This window comes from Nelumbo lutea, chromosome 8 (assembly GCF_056320005.1).
Source record: "Nelumbo lutea isolate HS-2025 chromosome 8, American lotus-T2T, whole genome shotgun sequence".
In the NCBI taxonomy this organism is placed as follows: Eukaryota; Viridiplantae; Streptophyta; class Magnoliopsida; order Proteales; family Nelumbonaceae; genus Nelumbo; species Nelumbo lutea.
Window position 1 is genome coordinate 6461109 of NC_142691.1, and position 24912 is coordinate 6486020.

General features: G+C 38.6%; 1 protein-coding gene across 1 annotated transcript; it reads right to left on the reverse strand.

Moving 5' to 3' along the window:
- Window positions 1-811: 811 nt before the first annotated feature.
- UBP6 (ubiquitin-specific protease 6) lies at window positions 812-23575 on the reverse strand. The gene is made up of 18 exons (XM_088957054.1): window positions 23382-23575; window positions 19617-19762; window positions 19382-19417; window positions 19174-19281; window positions 11865-11965; window positions 11577-11703; window positions 10851-10910; window positions 10691-10758; window positions 9776-9826; window positions 7612-7720; window positions 2810-2898; window positions 2420-2489; window positions 2164-2244; window positions 1912-2007; window positions 1725-1761; window positions 1402-1521; window positions 1233-1307; window positions 812-1130 (listed from the first exon to the last, which is right to left on the reverse strand). The coding sequence occupies exons 1-18, from the start codon at window positions 23491-23493 to the stop codon at window positions 1075-1077; spliced, it is 1542 nt and encodes a 513-aa protein (XP_088813180.1). The 5' UTR covers window positions 23494-23575; the 3' UTR covers window positions 812-1074.
- Window positions 23576-24912: the final 1337 nt, after the last annotated feature.

The window sequence follows — 24912 nt, forward strand, 5'->3', positions numbered from 1 at the left end:
AGGGGAATTGTTTCTGTCCTTTTAGAAAGGTGAGGGGATGTTTTAACATTTATAAGAAATGCTTTGGAGTTCAATCGGCCACTTATCCTGATAGTCTTTTTTTTTTTTGTTTTTTTTGATATCTGAATATAAACACTTATCCCGATAGTCTGGCGCTGACTTTTTTCCCGATCAAATATTAGCTGCATTGTTAGAGTAAGATGAGATTGAATAATTGTACCGGCAAGTGGTGACTTATGGGCCTCTGATCTTCCGGTGATTTCTTGATCACTGGTTAAACCGATTATTACAATTTACAAGTGCTCTTTTCAATTTTAGAGCTGAAGTCCGATCTCCGATCTGGGTCCAACTTTATTTTATGAAGATAATCGAATAAGTGATTAATACGAGGAAGGTCATGATTGAGACTCCCAGATTAATAACCCCAAACAGCTAAAGCGTGCACACACGTAGCCAGGATTAATTTTCTATTGTTTGACCTTTTTGTGCTTGTATTAGACATATAGCTGGTGACCCAAACCACTTTGCTACTTGGTGGATTCTTGGCCAGTTCAAAATTCTGAACAACCCAACTGGAAAATCTGTTCCTATTACTAAATAAGAAAGCATTTTTCAGCTCAATATTTACCATAAGACAGTTTCAGGCTGCATATGATACTGATATAACAAGTATCATCAAGTAATCTGTTGTTACCACCTCCACAGCTCCACTGGATAGGGATTAGGGCGGAGGGACGGAGACCAGCACCTGGCCCAGTTGTAAATGTAGAGCAAGGAGCATTACAACCATTCTGCAGTGTGAAAACAGAAATGCCAAAATACAAATCTCGTTGTTTTGCCATTCTTACGGTTTGTTGACAAGTGTTGTTTAAGATCTCTAACTTTTTTAACTCTTAAAGCGAGTGTTCAACAGAGGTCTAAACACAGAATGGGGGTTTTCACCCAACTGAACAAGTACAGGCCTATAAGGGGCGTATCTCTCTAATCCACACACCTATTCCACAGCTACTGATCAAATAAATGACAATGCCCCTACATGAATTAACTGATATTCCAAATTAATTTTAAAAGCACTCAGATGGAGACAACGCGAGCCTTGTACATACAAATATATGCCATGTGCCAGTCACCTGAAAACAAACAGCAAACAGATAAGATAATAAAACCCAAGAGTTTAGAGCAACATGAGATGCCACCCAGTACCCACTACAGTCGCCTTTGAGAAGCTTTACCTCCTCCAGATAGCTTCGTGATGTCTTCCTCCCTTTGCGGGATTGGATTATCATCATCATATTGGATCCATTTTCCTGTGACCCACCATTAATTAGCTCCAATCTTCAATATTTAAATTTTTATTTTAAATGAGAACAAATGGCATCGCTTTTCAAACTTTCAACTGACCGCTTTCTTGTTTGACCCAACCAACATAGTGCCCTGAATCAGCACTCCTTCCCTTGTGGGTCAGCACAGCAACCAAGTCAAAGATTCCAGTCAAGTGTACCTGTTTCTCAGATGAAGAACCTGAGGCATATAAAACCCAAAATTGATTATGTCAATTGAACATTATCTGAAAATGAGTTGTATGGATTTCATAGAACAATAACAGCTCCATCACAGCAATTACGTAAGATATTTGACCAAGGAAATAAAATGCCAACAGAGAAAAAGGGAAAATGAGCACGTTCGCCTGAATGCTCAAATGTCTATAATAGCCTCTTTTATACCTTCACCAGATTGATCTCTGCTACCATTTGATGAGCCCTATTGAAACACAAAATCATTATATTGTATGAAGCAGAACTAAAAACTTTTCAACAAAACTCAACCCATAAAGTAGATGAGACCAAATAAAATGGCAAAGTAAAAGAAAGAAAAGTAAGAGATCATATTGTAAAGCCATATGTAAGCTACCTCTGCATCAAGCATCTTCACATCATTATCCTTCGAATCAGTGTTCTTGTCACTGGTTTTCAACCCCAGCTTCTTACCTTCTTCATCTCTCAAAATCTAGATATAATGATGCCAGGAAAAGACATCAAAAGAAGAAAAGAGGAAACAAAGAAAAAAGGTTAGTTATGATTCAACCAAGGACAAAAATAGGTAACAAAAAACCCTTCGCTAAAGTTCATCACAAAACAGATGGAATAAAGAAACCAACTTTACCTGGCGAGGAGTTTCCAATTTTTTGCGAAGCTCATCGGAACACAAATCATAAACATCCAACTCCAATGGGTAATCCACTTTCTGAGAGAAGAAAATATGATAATGATCAACCTCTCAATATAAATAGAGGGAGCATAGTGGAAGCAGTACAAAGGCAATGAGTGGGCTACTGGAGCATTTTATGATTTCTGAATACCATTCCTTAACAAGATTAAGATTGATTGAGCTATGATCAAAAGATTAACTGTGGTGTTACCCGCAAAATCTTTGCCTTCTGATTTGACTCCCGCTTCCAGAAAAAACGAACAAATTGAACAGTCAAGTACCTGGGAAAGCAATGGACACAATTATCCTTCTTAGAGATGGCTAACTAAAATACACTAGCAGTGGAGGTAAAAGAAACCAGGTGAAAAGCTTGGATTGTTTAACCAAATTGTCTAACTGGTATAGATGACAATAAATTTTGTAGCACAAGTCAATTATCAAAAAAAAAAAAATCTGTAGCACAAGTCAACATGGTTAAAATTATGGATAGTTGGATTGCAGAGTTTAATCCCATGGGACCCAATGGGGTGGGCTTGGATGTTCTCCACACACATATAGGATGGCGATCATAATGAAAAGAGAGAAAGAAACAAAGATTTACCTTGGTAGGTTGTTGATGCGTGACTCCTTCAAATAAATGGCACTACGCCCCAAAGAAGGAGAAACCTTCTCCAGTTCTGATTTCAGACCCTGCATTGAATAAAGCAACACAAATTGCCGCAATAGGAGATTAGTAATGACTCATAGACAAGCTCAAAATATCACCAAATGGAGCAACCGAACACCTCAAAAGAAGTTCCATTCAACATGCAAATAAACCAACATTGTGTAAGGGTCTTTATCAGCAGCTCATTAGCTCATAAAGAAATATTACATAATTATGCATGTCAAGGATCAAAATTTCGCAACATATTGGCCTGTAAGCATTGTATCAGTAGGTCACTGATACGCTAAATATGGGCTTTTTTGGGGTTTTGACCCATGCCAGGGGGTAGGCAGACCTTAGACCAATCAATCCCCCTGTTTTGGGAAAAAAGGTTAAAAAAAAAAAGGTAAAGAGTGTCATCAAAACATCCGGTATGCCCCATTCGACATATCGGGGTGTATCTATACTTTTTTTATCAATAACAGTAACTTTCCATTAATAATAAACAGAATTAGTTACAAGGAAGAGGAGATAAACTTTCTTAACTCCCCGGGTTGTTTAGCTTAGCCCAAAAAAGTGAATCCCTTTCTGCCCCTTGTTTAGCTAAACCATCAGCTATCCTCTTGCTGAAGTTCCACAACCCCGCCTTATCCTCTTGTAGCCATCCTACTACCACCTGCAAGTCACCTTCAACCACGAGTTTCCTTATATTCAACTCCTTTGCCTTTCTTATTCCCTCCAGAACCGCAAAAATCTCAGCCCTGAGGGAGTCACCTACCCCTAGGGAGCCTGAAAACATAGCTGAAATAACCCCTTTCTCATCCCTGAAGACTCCCCCAATACCAGATTGTCCTGGGTTCCCTCTACTGCTGCCATCAAAGTTCAGTTTTACAAAACCATTAGGGGGAGGGGTCCAAGAAGGACTAGTCCCTGTTCTAATCTGAGTAGCATTAGCAATCTCCTTCCAGTTTCTCGTCAAGTCATCAAGAGTAAAGTCAGTAAAAAGATCTGAAGTCTTTAACCACTATGCTGCCCTTAAGTGAATCACCTCTATTACAGTTCCAATAGTTTTTTTTTTTTTTTTGAGAAAAGGTAATGTAAAATTTTATTGATAGAAAAAAACTTGTACAAAAGTTATCAAAAAAAAAAAAACTTGTACAAAGTACAAAGGCCCCCCAACTAAACACTTTAGAAGGGGAAATAGCCCAGACATAACCACATTACAGATGCCATAGGCTCCTAGAATTCAGCCTAGCCCCCAATTCAGCAGCCTGGATTCCCTTCGAGGCTGAAATCCAAGAAATCAGCTTTCCAACAGAGATGGAAATCAGGTCTTCGGGATCCTTATAGTTATTCTGAAATATTTTGTTTCTTTCTGCCCAAATGGTGCTGATGACTGCAGCTGGAATGGACATCCACACAGCTGAAGCAAGCTTTGACAAACCCAGTAATCCCCAGCTCCACAACATCTCCTTCACCGAAGCTGGCACTGACCAGGCAAGAGCCACCGAACCAAGGAAATGATTCCATATTCTATCAGAAATTGAGCAATGTAGAAACAGATGGCTGCCATCTTCCACTCCTTGACCACATAACACACACCTCTGGTCCTGGATACAAACCCCTCTTTTACATAGGTGGGCTTTAGTTAAACACCTGTCTAGAGCTGCAGCCCAGAGGATTGATTTTTGAGGGAGCGGATGGATTCCAGATTCTGGAAGCAGGCATATCTTCAGCAGTACTCATTGTCATGCGAGTGGCAAATGACTTGATTGAAAAAAGGCCATCAGAACTCCAATTCCAAGACCAGCTGTCTTCTCTGAGCAGATTTAGGGGTTGAAGAGAGAGCAGATCTAGTAGATCAGCCAATGCAGGGATTTCCCAATCCTGAAAGTTCCTTCTGAAAGAAGGGCACCAGACTACTGAGTTTCCCACCACCTCAAAACAATCAGCAACCACTGCATCTTGATGGTCAGCTACCTGGAATAGATGTGGGAATCTCACTGAAAGAGTAGTATTTCCACACCAGGGATCTTTCCAAAAGAACAGCCTGTCACCCTTCCCAAGGACGGGGATTAAGCCTCTACTGAAAATAGGTAGGATGTCCATTATTTTTCTCCATACCGAACAGCCTAGGGATGGGGGACAAGAAGTGGTGATCCAATCTCCTCTGTCTGGGTTGTATTTTGATGCCATTAACTGCCTCCACCAGTGATTTCTTTCCCACCCAAACCTCCATATCCATTTCCCAATAAGAGCCTTATTAAAGGTCCTCATTTTTCTTATACCCAAACCTCCTTTACTTTTCAGAGAGCACACCTTGTCCCAACTAACCAAGTGGATTTTCTTCCTATCCTCCTTCCATACTTTCCATAAAAAGTCCCTTTGCAGCCTCTCAATCCTTTTGGCCACTTTACTTGGGATTGGGATTAAAGAGAGATAGAATGCCGGCAAGTTGGATAAGGAGCTTTTGAACAAAGTAATTCTGCCCCCCAAGGGCAAGTATCTAGCTTTCGAAGATGCCAATTTCTTTTCCAGCTGCTCTAAGACTGGTTCCCAGATCAGAGCTGAAGTGCATTTTGCTCCTAGGGGGAGTCCCAGATATTTTGTTGGGAGGAATCCACCTAACATGCTAACCTCTATGCCAAGTCCTCTACATTTTCCACTTTTCCCACTGGGATCGAACTGCTCTTACTCCAATTGACTTTCAGCTGTCACCACTTCAAACCAGCTTAGAGCTCCCACTAAGAGATCCAAGTGTTCTTCATTGGCTTCCAAAAAACATAGGGTGTCATCTGCGAATTGTAGAACCTGAACCTTCTCCCCTCCTGGCACCACCTCAAAGCCCTTCCACCACCCCCCTCTCCCCTACTTTTTGAATGAAGATTGTAAGTAGTTCCATCATACAAATGAACAAAAGAGGGGAGAGAGGGTCTCCCTGCCTCAGACCCTTTGAATTTTTAAAGAAACCTGCTGACTGGCCATTAAGGATGACTGAAAACTTTGGAGGGGTGACACAGACTTTAATCCAGTTTCTCCAAGTCTGCCCAAAATTCATATTGTTCAACACACAGTCCAAACATCTCCAATTGACATTATCATAAGCCTTTTCGAGGTCAAGTTTACGAAGTAGACCCAGATTTCCCTCCCTTAACCTTGAATCAATTAATAAATTGGCTACTAAGACATTGTCCATCATTTGGCGACTGGAGACAAACGCAAACTAATTTTGGGAGATCACACTCGGCAGCACCTTTTTCAACCTCTCTGCCAAAACCTCGGTCAAAATCTTATAGAAGCTATTTAGAAGGCTAATGGGTCTAAAATCCTTCAAATTTGTGGCTCCTTCAATTTTTGGGATCAAAGATATGAAGGTAGCATTTAAGCTTCTTTCCAAAGAGGCATTTCTATGGAAGTTTTGGAAAACCTGCATCACATCTGTTTTCATCACATCCCAACAACTTTTATAAAATAAATGGTAAGCCCATCCAGCCCCGGGGACTTTTTTGAATCTAGATTCTTTATCACCTGCCAAACTTCCTCTTCCGAAAAAGGAGCTTCCAAACAACTTTGTTGGCCCTCCGAGATTCTTTTGAAATTAACTCCCTCAGGTAGAGGTCTTTTTTTCCAATCTTCCTTGAAGAGCTTCGCGAAGAAATTTATAACCATTCTTTTCTTATCTTGCCATGATTCCCCTACCTCCCCCTTTAGTTCTAGTTTTTCAATTCTACTTATTCTATTTCTAGCCTTTACCATTTTGTGAAAAAAAAAAAAAAGCTAGAATTTCTATCTCCAGCCTTGAGCCATTTCACCTTTGCTCTGTCTCCATTTCAGTTCATCCTTATATGCTAACTTGTCTAGGAGCAATTTTGCTGACAGTCTTATTTTCTTTTCTTCCTTTGAGATGGGGCCTCTATCTTCTGCTGAATATATCTCTTTAATTTCCTCCAAACACCTCCTCTTTTCATTTTCAAATTTATTCCAAATTTCTGCCTTCCAAGATTTCAAAGCCTCCTTAATTACACCCAATTTCTGCCTTCATCCGATAGTCCTCTCCTTATCGAAGAATATCCTTGAATTCCTTTCTTCCCACAATGTCCAACACACAACAGCCCTTATGCACCTCCACATGGCCCTTCCTCTTCTCAAATTCCACCTGAAGAAGGATGAAAAAAACAGAGTTTGCACAGACATAGGGGGGTTACATCTCCTCCCAAAAAGAGAGAAAACCCATTCCCATATTGTTTTGGCAAAAAAGCAAGCAACTAAAAGGTGATAAACAGTCTCCCCATCAGCTTTGCAGAGAATACACCATTGCAGGGATAAGCAAATCTTGGGTCTTTTTCTTTGAAGCAAATCACCAACGTTGAAACTTTCCAGGAAGGCTTCCCAACAAAAACTCCCAGCCCTTGGTGGAATAGGCTTACACCAGACCTCTTTCATAGGGAAGGAAGAGCCAATGAAACCGCAAGGCTGAGTTAAGCTTTGGAAAAAGGAGGCACAAGAAAAATACCCAAAGAGGAAGGAATCCATATCTTAGGGGTGTATATATACTTTGAACCTTGATGCATGTGCATGTGGACACAAATTCAAGATGTACTAAAAAATGCATTACATTGCCCCAAAATGGTTGTTCCAATTTATGCATATTTTTCTTAAAAAGAAAGAAAATAAAAGTTTTATAGGGGGTGGGGGGGGTAGGGGGCAAAGGTTTGTCTTCTTGATTCATTCTAAACAAAAGAAATATTAATACTTACATGCTTTAGACCCTCATGTAAATGGTTGACCTCCTGCGAAATGTGACATTTAAGCGAATATACAGATTCAATCTCTGAGCTCTCTTCACCACTTTCTGCACAATGCACCCTGGAAACAACAACAACAATAATAATGCCAAAAATAACAACAACGACAATTTGAATGCTTTGTACCTCCTAATATGAACCTATTTTTGGATGACAAAAACTCTTTCGTATAACAAACAAGAGGTGGGTACTACAAAAGAAAACTGAAATAAAGGTGTACAATCATTTTACTCTATTTTTTTTGATAAAAGAATCATTTTACTCTTTGACAAACATCTCGTGACACAAGGAACGAGTTACACAAGTTTGGGGATAAGTTTATAGGACACTTTGAAAAATGGCCAAACAAAATAGAAGCAGATTTCAACCTCCATTCATTAGTCAACTTCTAAAGGTCTAATGTGCACAAGAACGTGCTTGCATTCAGTTCTCCAAAGAATTTGAAAAAATGAAGTACAAGGGGTGGCATGATCCTGGACTATGCAGGAACAGAGTCCAAACTAGCAAAATTAGAGTGCTGAAATCTAGGACTCTTTGGCATCAAAAAGACAAAAACCATGAGAAGACTATTCCTTAGAAATTCTTAGAGTTTCTTCCCTTTGTCTTAATATTTGTTAAATCTATGACCCTTCCTTTCTCTCCAAAGAATGATCGCGCAAGTCAAAGGGCATGCTGAGTTGGACGAGTGAAAAAACTAGAAAGGATAGAGTCAGAAAATATGTCATTCAAAGGAATCTAGGAGTAGCTTCAATGGCTGGGAAAATGAGAGAAAGTAGGCTTAGATGGTTCAGTCACATGCACAGCAGAACATCTACAGCACCCATAAGAAAAGGCATTAAGTTGCAAGTTGAAGGGGCTAGAAGGGCTAGGGGTAGACCAAAAAAGGAAATGTGTAAAAGTAGTAGGAAATGATTTAAGTGCTCATAAAATTTTAACAATGGATAAAGTCAAAGGGCATGGATCTCCAAATCTCTTTTTATTTCCTACTCATGTATTCGACTGTCAACTACTTGGGAATTCTAACTTTTTGAAGGAAATACTAGCAAAGAGTCAAAATTTTCAACATAAAAATCTGTTGCATTTCAAACATAACAAGTGGTTAGCTCTTTCAGCCTGCTTCAGACACAAATTTCATGCTTTAGTCATCCCGATGCCCTTTTTTACCAACTTATCCACCATTAGGCATTTCCCCAATAACATTATACACACCATGAATACTATCATAGAAGGAACTGAACAGCCCGAGACCAAACATGGCATTTTCAACTCTTGAGCATAGTTTTTAGAAGACAGAATCAACTAAGAAAGTGTCAGACAAATCCCAGTTCCAAACTACCAATTAGTTGATACAGTTGTACAGATTGTGGTTGACTTTTATAGATCTTGTTTATATGCCCACAGGACTAGAAATATCTAATACTGTAAGAACTTTAGTTATAAGTAGCAACTATTGGTAGAAAATCCTTATATCTGAGCATAAGCATAGAAGCTCTAATTCAAGTACAAATGGAAGGTATTGAACTAATGATAACTTTTTTCTGATACATAAATGGGATATACTCAAAGGATATGGATCCACTAAAGGATGGTTAAAATTAAGTATAATAATTTTCTAAATCAAAATCAGGTGCAGTGTATCCTATTGGGCTTGGTTTTGGGTTTAGGCCCATTCAAAATTTAACAACTGCTAAACCCAACCAATGTTGCACCCCCTACACCATTCTTGCAAGGAAAATAAAAGGAAAGAAGACAATAAAATATGAGCAATAAAAAAAGAGAAAAATTATATGGATTTGAGGTTGTAAGCACCAAGTTGACTTTTGATTATAAGGATTGATGAATTCAAATATCCTAAGTGTTTGTAACCATGTCTCTGACTGGCATGGATAGCATTTTCCATATCCTAGCAATAATTCCCCAAGGCTAGCTATCCTTTTTGAGGTGTTTGGCTCAACTCAGATATAAACCATTCTTTCTCAAGAGATTAATAAAATTTTCAAGTGTTGCTGATCAAAAAATAGTATAAAATGTGGACCTCCTTTCAAACTGATGCATACAGAAAGTAGAACCTACAAAGGGTGTCAGAGAAAATAAACGTTCAGACAAAAACCAATACCTGCTGACTAGATCAATCCCAAAAAGCTCCTTCACAGTCTCAGGGGTTCCACTGCAAGGGAACATTTGATTAATTAGTTCTGTAAATTGCAAAATTAGAAAGGAAAAAAGAGCTTCAACAAAACATAATAACTAACATATGTGTCTACAACTCTGGGAATATGTGCTTATATGATGGATGTAAACCTATAAAAGTAGTATCAACTCCAACCCTAACCCCCCCACACACACACAACACACATCAAACATACGAGATGAAACCTCAATTTAATTAACCTGCAAGTGTCAATGCTCAAAGCAGTTAGAAAGAAACAAGATGAGGAAATTTTGCACAATCTAGAATTGCTTCTCTTTCTTTTCCCTACTTTTCTCTAATAGATCATAAATCACTAATTATGCATTTTTATCTGTAATTAATTAATTAATTATACAATTGGAATTGCATCCCTTTCTTTCTCCCCTTTCTCTAAAAATTAATTAATTATATAACAGAAAAGAAACTGAAAAAAAAAGAACTTGTTTAGTAGAAGAAATTGTAGCATGGTGGCCAAGCATTTTAACTCACCTAAAGCAGCCTGCTAGGCGAAACTAAATTGACAAATTATCAATACTTTACCATTTATAGCAATTGAAAAAAAAATGAAATGATATTCAGGAGCCCTAAACTCCTAAAAGCCTTATAATGCAGTGCAAGCATATGAAGGAACAAAATACCATATTAACACAAAAAAAAAGGATCTCCAATACCATATAAAAGCAACTTCTATTAGGCAAAAGAAGAAACTCCCATGAAAGAGTGTGAAGGTCGTCCTCACAACCAATATTCTAAGATGGCAAATTTATAAGTAATTTTATGAAGAAATTAGCTTATCAGCTAATTTTAATCACCATAAATAATGCATGTAATATCTAGTACCTGGAATCTGTTTGCCTAAGAGATTGAGAAAGTGTGTACATAAGTTGGGTCCAGCATTCTTCTGCATCCTGTTATTTATTTCAAAAGAACCAAAATCAATATGTTGGAACCGAAATGCTTGGACAACTCTGATCAGGTGACCAATAGAAAGTAAAATAACCTGTTGCATGAAGGCACCATTATGCAGCTGGCCAAACTGAGGATACTTTTTACGTAAAACCTGCAGGAATGAATAAAAAATATACACAGGCTTATTTCATTTTTCTTTCCCTTATTAATCAGTGGGCAGAGCTGCAGCTTGCCAACATATGATTTATATGGAACATGCTACAAACTCTACTTTGGAATTTGGAATCCAAACATTGAATACCCTTATCAGCACAAAGAAAGAATTCAGGTGAAGGACTGAAGACATAGTATAGGGCAAGCTTTGAAAATAATTGTGAAGAACCCTTCAGAAAGCTGGACATAAAGTCGTGACACTGAACAGAATCAAATGGTGGACCATGGAACAGGATTCATGCAGCCAACCCCATATAGTTGGGACAAGGTTTAGTTGAATTGACTTTTCATGTCATAAAGCCCACTGTTAGACAACAATAAGACAAAAAAAAAAATGCACATACACATGTAATCCATGACACTGTAATTAATGTCCAGTGATGGCTGATGACTGCAGAAGTAAATACGAGAGATAGTTATTCTAATCTTATGTACTTAACACCATGAAAATATTCTTTCACACCAACCTGATGCTTGCAAATCAACATAAACACTTGCATTTTCTTTTTTAGGAGAGGTATCTAAATTTTTTTTTTTTGGTAGTGAATTGATAATTGATAATGGAGCAGCCAAAACAAACAGTAAAGCAAATCTAACAACTAACCATCCAAAATTGCATTGGGGCCACAGGTTTGACATTTCGATCAAGTTCACTGAATAGATCTCGTGTTGCCATGGTAAGGAGATGTGAAGACTGATCCAAATCATTGCTTCTTCCAGAATGAGGATATCTGTTTAAAACAATAAATTTTTTATCAGCATATTTGAAACAATAAATTAAACCAAAAAAGCAGCCAATTTCATAGATACACAACCCAAATAACCACTTTAAGGAATTGTTTGTGAAATGAAAGAGGTTGCATTCTACATAATCCAAAAGAAGAAAACTCACTTAAGTAAGGCTGACTTCAACTCTGGAACTGAATGCAAGCACTGTAGAGTGGAGTTCATATAGCAGGTATTCCCCAAATTAAATAGACCAGCAGTGTGACCCTTAAAGAAGAAAACCACATCTCAACATTGTAAGTTTTATATACAACCAACAACAGCACCTTGAAAAGATAATAAGAGACAGCTGAGTTCATGTAAGGCCTAAATTCAAACACAAGCAAACAAGTTTACCTGGTCCAATAAGAGACAGCTGAGTTTATGGGAGGGCCCTTGGTGTCTTGGGGGGTTTTCAATGTAATCAGGTTTTGTAATGAATCAAACAATCCCCAAAAGAACAGTCACAACCAGTATGAGAAAATTTAATGAATTCATTAATATTTGTGGGTTAAAGGAGCTACCCCTCTCACAAGCCAATTTTACCTGGTCCAATTTCCAAGAAAACCCTCTTTGTTCGAAATTAGATAGATCTCTTTAATGAAGAGTGGGAGAACCATTGGAGGAACCTGATGGCTAGAGCCTTACCCAGAGTCACTTCTGATCACTGCCCTATCTAGTTAAGTCCTGAAACACTAGCCTTTGGTCCATGGCCGTTCAGATTTGAGAATATGTGGTTGACTCACCCGGATTTTATGCATCTGATTGGGGATTGGTGGAGGGAAGAGGTAAGAGGGGTGAAGTGGAAGGGAGTGAGATTCCACAAGAAGCTAAAAAGGTTGAGATCCAAGACCAATGATTGGAACAGGGAACACTTTGGAAGGATAGAGGAGCAGAAAGGTAATTTGGTGTCTAAGATTGAGGAATTAGATTCCAAAGAAGAACAAAGGACAATGAGTAAACAAGAAAGGATCTTGAGAAGAAACTTAAAGAAGGATTTGGAAGAGTTTCTTCTGAGAGAGGAAATTTCCTGGAGGCAAAAGTCAAGACATAGATGGATCAAGGAAGGGAATGGAAATACAAAAATTTTCCATGCGTTGGCTAATGGGAGGAGAAGGAAAAATTTTGTGGCTAAGTTAGAGGTAAATGGGGAGGAAGTCACAAATCAAGATGAGATAGCAAGATTGTTTGTGGATCACTTCAAATCAATCTATAGAAAACCTTTGATTAATAAGCCAACATTGGAGAATTTGGAGTGGACTAGATTATCTGAAGAACAAGTGTTTTGGTTAGAGAGGGATTTCAGTGAAGAAGAGATCCGACAAGTGATATTTTCAATGGATAGATCCAAAGCACCTGGCCCAAATGGCTTCACAATGGCTTTTTATCAGGCATGTTGGGATGTGGTAAAAGAAGACCTTATCGGGGTGTTTCAGGAGTTTGCAGATACGAAAAGGGTAAGCCCTGGAGTTAATGCCACCTTCTTAGCCCTAATCCCGAAAAAGATAGATGCAAAGGACCCTAAGGAGTACAGGCCGATTGGTTTGGTTACAAGCATCTATAAAATTCTGGCCAAAGTGTTGTCCTTAAGAATTCGAGTAGTACTACCCTCCATCATTAGTCAAGCACAAGGTGCTTTTGTGCAGGGAAGGCAAATAACAGATCAGATCCTAATAACAAATGAGTGTGTGGCGAACATAAGAAAGTCAAAGAATCAAGATTTTGTAGGTAAGTTAGACTTGGAGAAGGCTTATGATCTTGTGGATTGGAGCTTTTTATTAGAGGTCCTTGGGTGTTGTGGTTTTGGAGATAGATGGTGCAACTGGGTAAAGGGTTGTATTAGCTCCTATCATTACTCAGTCTTGGTGAATGGGGTGGTCAAAGATTTTTCCCTACCTGTAGAGGCCTTAGACAAGGTGACCCTCTCTCCCCATTTCTTTTCACCATAGTTGCAGATGTTTTCAGCAGATTAATATCTAAGGCAAATAGGGAAGAGGAAGTGAGTGGCTGGAAGATATGAAGGAATAACATTAGGGTAACCCACCTACAGTTTGCTGATGATATCATAATTTTTTGTGAAGGGGGTGACAGGCAAAAAGTGAGGAATCTTAGAGCATTGATACAACACTTTGAGGAGGTATCAAATTTGAGAATAAACATGGAGAAGAGTTGTGTGGTAGGTGTGAATATGAATGAGGGGATCATCCAGACTGTGGTAGATTCTTAGGTTGTTCTGTCACTACTTGGCCTTTACAATACTTAGGTCTCCCTCTAGGGGCTAATCCAAAAGAGAATAGTTTCTGGACCCCCAGTGTTGGAAGAGTTTGAGAAAAGATTAACTTCTTGGAAAAAGAACTACATCTCTATAGGGGGTAGAGTGACTTTATTGAGAGCTACTCTAGCAAATCTACCGGTCTATTTTCTCTCTATTTTCAAGATTCCTAATAGGGAAGCAAAAAAGTTGGAAAGGTTAATGAGAAATTTCCTTTGGGAGCCAAGGGAGGAAAAGAAAGACCACCTAATTAACTGGGAAATAGTTTGTAGGAGTAAAGAGGAAGGTGGCTTGGGACAAGGAAGGTTAACTCTCAAGAATAAAGCTCTCTTACGAAAGTGGTTGTGGAGATGGCCTATAGAAAGAGAGAGGTTGTGGCATGGAGTGATAGCTAGTATACATGGTAGACTGGAAAAATGGTTGGGATGCGGGTGTATCACGTCAAGCTACGTTGGCTTCCCCATGGAAAGCAATCCAGAGTATCCTCCCTCAATTTCTCAACTTTGTCAGGTATGATGCTAATTATGGTACCTCTGTTTTATTTTGGGAAGACATTTGGGTGGGTAATGTTGCCCTAAAGGACCAATTTCCATCTCTTTATTCCATTTCCCTTTACAAGGAAAAGGTTATCTCTCTTTTTCTCCCATCTCCTTTTTCACCCCCCTCCTTAAGTTGGGACTTTGGCTTTCAGAGAGGCTTGAGGGATGATGAATTTAACAATGTTTCAAATCTGTTGTCCCTTCTTGGTTGTGTCTTCTTGGACTCCCGTAGTTTGGATGTGAGGTTATGGTTCCCTCACCCAAAAGGTTACTTTACCTATGCTTCCTTTCTCAAATCCCTTTGTTCTTCCCAGGGACAGTGGGGTTTTCCAACCATGGAGATTTGGTCTAGACCGGTTCCACCTAAAGTTATTATTTTCTGCTGGGAGGTGTTTTATAGAATGATTAATACCCTAGACTGTTTGCAGAGGAAAAGGCCTTCTTTGTGTTTGTCCCCTAACTGGTGTGTATTTTGCAAGGCTAGTGGTGAGGACTGCTCTCACTTGTATCTTGTTCCTTTTCTAGTGCTATTTGGAGTTGGATTTCCTCTTTGTTTGGGTGCAGGCGGAATCTGTCCACAGATTTAAGTCAGATATTCGATCCTTCATTTTTTGTGTGGCCTACAAAAAAAGGAAAAATAATGTGGAGATGTATTAGAGCAGCCGCCTTGTGGACAATATGGGAAGAAAGGAATGCAAGGGTATTTAAAGAGGAGGAAAGAAGCACTCAAGATGTTGAGGACTGTATATTAACTAGGGCCATTCATTGGTTGAGAACTATGGACCTATTTTATACGTTCTCCTTTGATGATTTTTGGAGAAACTAGTTAGCAGTGGCTAACATCCATACAAGGAAGGACAAGAATTCTGTTGTGTGGATGCCTCCACCTGAAGGATGGGTAAAGCTGAATTTTGATGGAAGCAGCCAAGGAAACCCAGGCCCTTCCGGGATAGGAGGGGTGCTGAGAGATAATGAAAGCAAAATATTTTTTTTATCAATAACACTTTCATTAACTCAGCAATAGAATATTTACAATAGGAAGACAAACACGCTTATCTTCCAAGAGCAACAAAGAACCTCAAGAAAAGGAAAAAAAGAAAGAAAGAAAGCACACTATAGTTACAGCTTAGCCCAAAACAGTGAGTCCCTTTTTGCCCCTAGTTTAGCTAAACCGTCAGCTAGGGAGTTAGCTGATCTTTTAACCCAACATATCTTAACTTCCATCTCCCGCAGCAGCCACCCTATCACCACCTCTGAATCCCCTTCAATTAAGAGTTTCCCGATGTTCAACTCCTTAGCTTTCTGGACTCCTTCCATAACTGCAAAGATCTCAGCTCTAGAGAGTCACCCACTCCAATTGGACCTGAGAACATGGCAGAAATGACCCCATTTCCATCCCTAAAAACACCCCCAATCCCCAATTGTCCCGGATTTCCCCTGCTACACCCATCAAAGTTTAGTTTCACGAATCCACCAGGTGGAGGGGTCCAAGCCACACTCATAACTGCCTTGGTCTGTGTGCAACTTGCAACTTCACCCCACTTCCTCAACATGTCATCCACAGTGTAATATGTGAAAATTTCCAAAGATTTCAGCCACTGTACTGCCCAAATATGAATGAAAGCCCTCAGATCTATTGTTCCTCTCTGAGCTTCTGAGAATATCCCGGAGTTTCTTTCTTCCCAAAGTGTCCAACATACTGCAGCCCTTAGTCCTCTCCACCTTGTTCTTCCCCTTTTTATCCGCCACCTGAAAAAAGAAGGGGAAAAAGGGCCCTGCAAGTCTGATGGGGGATTCTAGCTACATCCAAATAGGGACAAAGCCCATTCTCAAATTGACCTCGCAAAATGGCAAGACACCAGTAGGTGAAAACCAGTCTCCCCATCCGCTTTACAAAGAACACACCATTGAGGTGACAAACAAGTATTGGGTCTCTTCTTTTGGAGTAAATCACCAATGTTGATTCTTTCCAGATAGGCTTCCCAACAAAAACTACCAACCCTAGGAGGTATTGCTCTACACCAAACCTCATCAACAGGAAAAGGGGGGAAGGTAAGAATAATGAAAGCAAAATCTTAGCATTGTTTTCAGGCCCTGTGGGAATAGGAGACTCCAATAGAGCCGAGTTATTAGCGGCAGTACAAGGTATTCAGATTGCAGAATAGTTAGGAGCCCAGCAATTGGTAGTTGAAGGGGACACTGAGATTGTTGTGGGGTGGCTGACAGAACTAGCTTCAGCTATGTGGCGACATAGAGATATGCTAAGGAAAGTCAACTGGATCACAAAAGACATGGCTGTTACCTCTCATTGGGTGGGAAGATCAGCAAATGCCTTAGTGGATGGGTTAGCAAAGCAAGGGGCCTCAAGGGAACATTTATTTTGGGCTGCTTTGTAATTTTATTTCTGGTTAATTCTGGTCAATTCTGCTTTAGTTTGATGTAATATTTGTTAGAAAAGGTAACAACTCGTGCCTCCTCTTGGGTCTACTGTATTGCCTCATATTTCTGTTTTAATAAATTATATTCATTCATCAAAAAAAAAAATTCAAACACAAGCAAACAAGAACCTATCCTTCAATTTACATCATCCATATTCTAGAAATTGATAATATCCCTCTTCCAAGCACTAAAACTGCTACAATATTTTATACAAGTGTGCAGAAATTTTCACAGAAAGAGCTGACAAGGAAGAAAATCTGCCATCAAGGACTTGTAAGAAGGTAAGAAGAAATAATGTCTTTAGGAACAAGATTTAGGTTTAAAATGAAACATATTTTATTGGGCCTCAATTCTTGAAGTGTTGGAAGGAATTATGACAAGAAAAAAAGTTTTTTGATAGTTGGAAATAACCATTAGGAGGTTCATTTGGCTGCTTTCTGTTTCTGTAAATACTCAGTAGCTTTCTTAGTTTACTTTTCCCCTTTTCATGAATAGTAGCATTACACATCAACCTAAACTTCTAATGACCTGACAGTTAAAAATGTTTGTAACTCATAAGACATTTTCTTTGAGATCATGAATCCACTCCAAACATACCATAAAAGAAAAAGAAAATAACCTTAAGACTTCTGTTTATGTAATCTTCTGGTCCAGATCATATCCCAGGGATGACCTGTTGAAATTATGTTGTATGGAGCAGTGTTGGGGTCAAGAATCAAGAAACAACACATCCAAAAAAAAAAGAATTTAAAAGAGATGCAAACGTTGAAATGGATGTGGAAAACAAAAAAGGAAGTACAAAAACCGAGCATATCATGGGAATCTAAGAGGATAAAATGAGAGAATGTAAACTAAGATGGTGTGGTCATGTCATGTGCATAAAAGGCCATCTACAGCACCAGCAAGGTCATGTCTAGAAGAGCTAGAGGCAGGCCAAAAGGGCATTGATCAAAAAAACAGGACATGGACTGAACTAGTGAAAAAAATGACTTTAAGGTCATAATTTAACAAGGGATATGAAATGAATGGCAGTGGGTCAAATCTTTGAAAACCTTTGAGCAGTTCTCTTCAGATGATATATTAGAGGCTGGCAGGTTATAGCATAATCACCTTCAGCTAGAGTAAGAATGGTAAAGGAATAGTGTCCACCCAATGCAAACCAATGGAAGCTCAATTTTGATGGCTGTTTGTTGGGCAATCCCGGAGAATCAGGTATTGGCAGTGTGATTAGAAATAGCCATGGGGCAATGATGGCCTTATATTCAGGTGCCCCATAGGCTTTGGTGACTCTACAAAAGTTGAGTTGATGGCCAAGGCTTAAAGCTGTGCTCGATTTGACAATTGAGGAACATAGCAGTAGGAGGTGATTCTTGAGTTGCGGTGGGTGATTGAGGAACAATTGTCGAGGCAAACGGCATTATAGGCACACTTTGAGAGAGATAAGTAGTCTACAGGCATTGGGAGTAATAGTTAGTCACTTAGTTGGGTACCAAGAGCAGAAAACACCTAAGCTGATCCACTAGCAAGGAGTCAACAGTGACCAACTATTCTAAGGTGTAACTAATGAAGATTGTATGTGAAAAATAGTGGTAATAGGCTGGATTAGGTGGTAAAAACTAGCCTAACAAGAAGTAACTTTCTTCTATATATACATTCTTTCTTCATAATTAATAAAGCTGATCTTTAACCAATCAATATATATATATGGAATGAATGGCAGAACCGGATTCATGCAGCCAACCCCATATAGTTTGGCATTGCTTTGTTAAGTTGAGTTCACTTTGGGTCATTTCCTAGATTTTATTTTCTCCTTTTCTGAGAACCGGTAAAGATGTTTGTCTTAAGTGTCAAAAAGTGCATCAAAAGATACCACTGGGTCTGAACCCAGCTTGTATGTCTTTTTGAGTTGAATAAAATTACATTACCTTTTTCCAAAGAAACATTACCACTAACTAAGGATGAAGTAGGTTCTAGGATGGGACTAACAAGTGATAACCACAAAAAGTCAGAGCTGCTAAATGATTTTATAAATACTCATGCAGCTATTGAAAGAGCTTAGACAAACACTAGTATTGCTATCACATTGAATAAAAAATGAACTTGTTTTTCTGAATAAAAGAGATTTGGAACTAAATAGACAAAATCTAACTAAGGAAGCATGTTAACAAGAATGCCAAGAACCTCACCACAGCAACCACTTGTTCTTCTTCAGGAAGGTCCTCTACAAAAACAGGGCCCTTCTCTGGGGCTTTCACAATTTCATCTGCAGTTCCCATCATCATCAATTTTTGACCCTAGCCAGAAACACAAATAATAATAAAGGGAATAATCATTACAGGAGCCCAAGAAAAAAGAAGTTTCTTAAGTTTCAAATAACATGTAAAAGATACTCACATTTTTCACTCCCAACGTGGACCAATCTGCATCATCCTGCAGGAACCAGGGAATGAGAATATTAGATCAAGAAATTTAAATGCACATTACCACTTTTATTGACTGCATATGATACTGTCCGAACAACCCGAACTAAAATTCCCTTACTGCTCCAATAATTCTTCTGCTAAACTAAATGCTACAGAACACAAAATCCTATTTTTAATCCAATAAAACTTGTCTATTACTTTATTACCTTCAGCAAACCACCTTTAACCATAATCTTCTGCCTTTCTGGGGGAACCCCTGTTAAATCATACAATTGACATTTAAAAACAAAAGGGGGCTGGCTTGTGTCAATTTCTACAGCTGGGATGAGCTCCTTTTGCCATTTCACACTCACTGAAAAAAAAATGATACATTAGAATTTCTCAATGGCGATATCTAATTGAAGAAGCTTGACATGGAAAGCATAATCAAAATGAGTGGAAAAAACAGAAACAAAATCAGTGACACCTTTTGCCATTTCACACTCACTGAAAAAAAAATGATACATTAGAATTTCTCAATGGCGATATCTAATTGAAGCTTGACATGGAAAGCATAATCAAAATGAGTGGAAAAAACAGAAACAAAATCAGTGACACCTTTTTTATTTACAAAAAGGATGCATGAATGCAGCAAAATTAAATGGGCTGCAATTAAGTAAAAGCAGATTCTTCTTTTAATTAAACATAATCCTATAAATAGAATAACTTCCTAATGAGGAAATCCAAAGTACATATGCTACAAAATAATTAGATATAGAACAAGCCAGGGCCTGGGGACTGTGTACCAAAATTTGTCATCTGTTCTATGTTAGGATGATCAGGTCCCACCATTTAATGGGTTCCACCTTGATGACAAATTGGGTCAAAATTCAATTTCAAACGTTTCCTAAAATATTTTATTTTTAAGCAAGCAGTTAGGCATTAGTTAACAGTAATTAAACTCACTAAAAGCTCCAAAAATGATGCAAGAATCAAATGACCTAAGGACATCTTATCAATTATCAGGACTTGAATAGCCTTGGAAAGCTATTCCAAGGTAGCCAAAGGTTTGTGGAAGGGTTATGTGGAGAGCCACTAGAGATGTTGTATTGTGGTCAGTATGGGAGGAAAGAAATAATAGGATTTCAAAGGTAGTTGTTGACCCAAGGAAGAGGTTGTGGAAGGAGTAACCACTATAGTTATCCATTGGTTGAAATCTTGTGATCTTTATAAGGACTTCTCAGCTGAAGACATTTATAGAAATTGAGGTACTGTGGCAGCTACAACTTCTTCCAAAGCTGCGGTATAGGAAGTTTGGTCCCCACTGACACAACAAAGGGTAAAACTGAACTTTGATGGGAGCCCTATAGGTAATCCGGGCCCATCTGGTAATAGGAGGTGTTTGTTTTCAGAGATAATGAAGGCAAGATAATGGCTCTGTATTCAGGTCCAGTTGGAATTGGAATCGAGGAGTAAAACTAGCCAAACAATTGGGGCTACAGCAGATTGAGATAGAGGGGGACTCCAAATTAGTAATTGGGTGGATGCAATCAGGGCAGCTGGGAATTTGGCAATATAGACAGCTGATAAGGGAAATACTTAGCATAACAAGGGAGGTGAGTGTTTGGTTCAAGTGGGTAAGGAGATCAACAAATGGTTTTGCTGACACCTTGGCAAAACAAGGGACTGCAAGGGAGAGACTTTACTGGGCAGCAATGTAATGTTCGATGTGTAGGTACAAAGTGCTTGCTCAGTCCCTCAAAGCACAATAAACATTGGATTGATACCATATGAACGCTTGCGATCAGCCCATAGCTGACTTTTCCCTGCGATAAACCTACGGTACATCACAAGTCTGCAATGAACCCATCACCAGCACAATCCCAAAGCAAATGCAAGTTGAACCCGCAAAAGGATTCACACATACCTGACCTCGCGGTAAACCCTGGGACGCTGTGGAGCCGAGGTTCACTAAAACCGGGACTGAATATTGGTTGCACGTGAAACTTTAAGTTACACGTGAACAAGTGCCACGTTAGTTGAGTGAAATGCAAAAGGCGAGTAGTATACGTGAGTTATGAAGATCTTTGGGAGAAAGGAAAGTCGATCTTCGAATATCCTATAAGAATACGTGGTGAAACCCTAGCAATGCTCCTTAATGACCAACAGCGAATCCAATATTCTGTTTCCTAATAGAAGACAAACACCTCCGGCTCCTTCCTTTATGGATCTCAGGGCCTTCCCTATAAATAGAGATCATTCCCATAGTGAGATTCATGCTTCCAGTCATTGATTAACCCTATCATTGGATTCCCTGCTCAGTCGTCTCTTCACCCTCTTCGCCTTAACCTTCTGTTTGAATCCTCATCCCCGGTCTTCCTCTGTCTTTCAAGGAGACCATCACCCCTAGCCTAACCACCACCTTGCTTACACGATGTTTATTGGATCAACCTCTTCTAATAGGGGTTGACTTCTGTATTTCAGCTTTAAATTATATTTAATGAAAGTTACCGTTTCTGATAAAAAAATTACCATGCTAATATTTGGTGTAGGCAACTAGGCCCTCTCTTAGATAGGACCCCTCCAATAATAGATCCCGATCTTCAGAATATACACCATGTGGTAAATTAGACGGGCCCCAGAGCATAACTAGCAGTATTGTATCTCCAGTTCTAAGCGAATTTATTAGACATAACTAGTTTTAGCAATAATGACAAATTCTAGTTGAGAAGAATTTGTCAAACTTGAATCAAGTCAACACATACTTGCACAAGTCAACCACAAGATTGGTGAGAATGGGAAGATAATAGGCACTCAATCCCATGCAAACGTAGTCCCAAAGTTATTTAAACACTTGATATAATATAACCTGTTCTCTAACAAGTACATAAGATGACGAGGGTTAAGCTAAGTCCTACCAGGACCATTCTTAAAACAGAGAGCATAATAGAAAAATAAATAAAAAAGTATCCACATGCTGGAAAAAATAAAGTAATTAAAATAGCTGAATCTTCAGACAGCTTCAAGTGCTTTGAGACCTACAATCTGCAAATACACCACATAAGTACAGTTAAAGCAGCATTTCAGGCTTAAGTTTGGTTATGTGATTGGAAGCTGCCCATTTTATGATCCCTATATTCAGAAATAAGTTGTTTGTTTGGCTCTTATTAGTTTTAGAGAATATCAATATCACTAATCATAGAAAATAATCCATCCATAGGACTACAAGAATCAGATTCGCAGTGTTTCTCAAAAATATGCATCAACTTTTTTTTTCTGTTTTCCATTACAAGTCAAAAAAAAAAAAGAACTGTCTTGCAGATTGTGACTATAATAAACAGACAATGCAGACTGATTTATGTCACGGAATTTTTTTTCCTTTCTTTTTTTTATTTTATTTTTTTTTTTTTTTTTTTTGGAGGGGGGGGGAAGCTCAAGCTCATATGATTGTTATGTCACGGTAGCATCAAATCACGATATTCCTGATTTATATGTCTTCTTCAATTAGGATTTCGAGTCTTACTGAACTTGGTAGCATCAAATTACACCCATAGCTTAACCATGTGACCACCGAGTCTATAACAATGCAAGTTTTTCACGAGGGATGAAACTGGGTCTATGAAACTCGAGTTCAAATAATAGGACCCTGATATGCTCTTCTTTTATTGTTAGCCAGACACCAATTCCCAGTTCCAAAACCTGAATATTATGATCAATCAGACACGAAAACTCGGATCAAAAATAAAAGCGAATGACCAATTGACAATAAACCAAGCCGCTAAAATCCGAACTAAAATCAAGCCTCGATTCCAACCAATGGACGAAGATAAACAATAATCTAAGTAAAGGAGGGAATGCGAAGAATATTTAAATAATTCCAAAAATTAACTAAACTGCAGATGCCGCTCAATAAGACATGCTGTTATCAACGAAATTTTCGGACAAAAAAAAGCGAAAAAAAGAAAGAAAAACAGTAAATCGAAGTATCAGACCTTTAAGCATGTTTGCAGAGCTTTCGAGTTTTGCAGGAGAGGTATATGGCACTAGAATGGTCTGTTGTTTACTTGCGGGAAGGGCAACGTCCTGAAAATTTTTTTCTTGCATCGCAGATTGAAATAAATAGGGCAAACAATCAGAAGGCGAGAGATCTTTGGAAGGGGCATTTGCGTCTAGATAATTTAGGGGCTGATTGGTAATTTGGGATCTCCTTCGGAGGGATAAAGCCTTCCTTGAGTTGGTTTGGTAAGTTGCTTTGAATAAGCGGTTAGTGCCCATTTGGGAGGCTTTCCGCTCCCATTGCGGCTTTTGGGCTTTTGGGCTTTTGGCTATGCATGATGGATGGTTATTGATGGGCTCCAAGCCTCCAACGATCCAACCAGGCAGCGTAAAGGCATAAAAGTATGGTGGGTTCTACCCAGACAGCACAAAAAGCAATATCAAAGCAATATTCAATGGAAGTTATGAGATAAAAAAAAAACACACACACACAATATTCGGTGGAAGTTGATTTCTCGAATTAATTTAGGTGTTTTGGCGCTTTTTATGTTTTCACTAGGGATGGCAATGGAGAGAGTTTTGTAAATTTTAGACCCTATTCTTCTCCCTAAACCTCTCAATCCATACCGGCTTCAAAACCCCTAGTGGTTGGATTTTGAGAATCCAAACCCTCCCTGTACATGAAAGTGCAAGACTCTCCTTAACCCTACCCTCCCCACAGTAGGGGTGGGTTGGATTTAAAACACACATCTAACTTTCTATTATTTCTTGTCATATATAAGTAATAAATAAATAAAATAACACAAATAAACATCAAGATTTTTAATTATTTGCTAAATACATATAAAAAAAACACATAAGCTATAGTTATTCTTTACATAAAATTCAAATATATAATTAAATTCAAACACCAATACATAAAGTTTATATGCCTTTTCCAACAATGTGCAGGTCAGAGAGGGACGGATTTAGCATAATCCCATACCCCACTCATATCTGTACAGGTTTAGAATCCCAAAACTCATCATTTAGGCAAAAAATAAAACTCCATCGGAGATAACATATACCCACTAGGTAGAGTAGAAATTGTCATCCCTAGTTTTCACTTAGACACACTTCACAACTTTCCAAGTGGGCTTACCTTGCAACACAATAAACTACTACATGAAAGCCCTCTAAATAAAAGTAGTTTTTGTTCTATAGCCATGTGCATCGCTGAAAGACTTTTTTATTGTTTACCATGCATTACTTTATACTATTTGGGTAGGTTTCCCTTGCAAATTCAATATTAATGTGAGTCCAAATGCACACTTGGGTGTTTTTTTTTTTTTTTTTTGAAAAGGCACGCTTAGGTGTTCTTTCTTATTCATCTTTTGACTTTGGCCCCATGAAAATGAGTGTAACATGAAAGAAATTTGATAGGAAACTCCAATATGAGGATTATGTTTTGATTGATCCAATAGGTTTTTCAGGGGGTCTTGGATTTAATGGGATCGTAGTCAAGTATCACTTCAACTTATTTGCTCT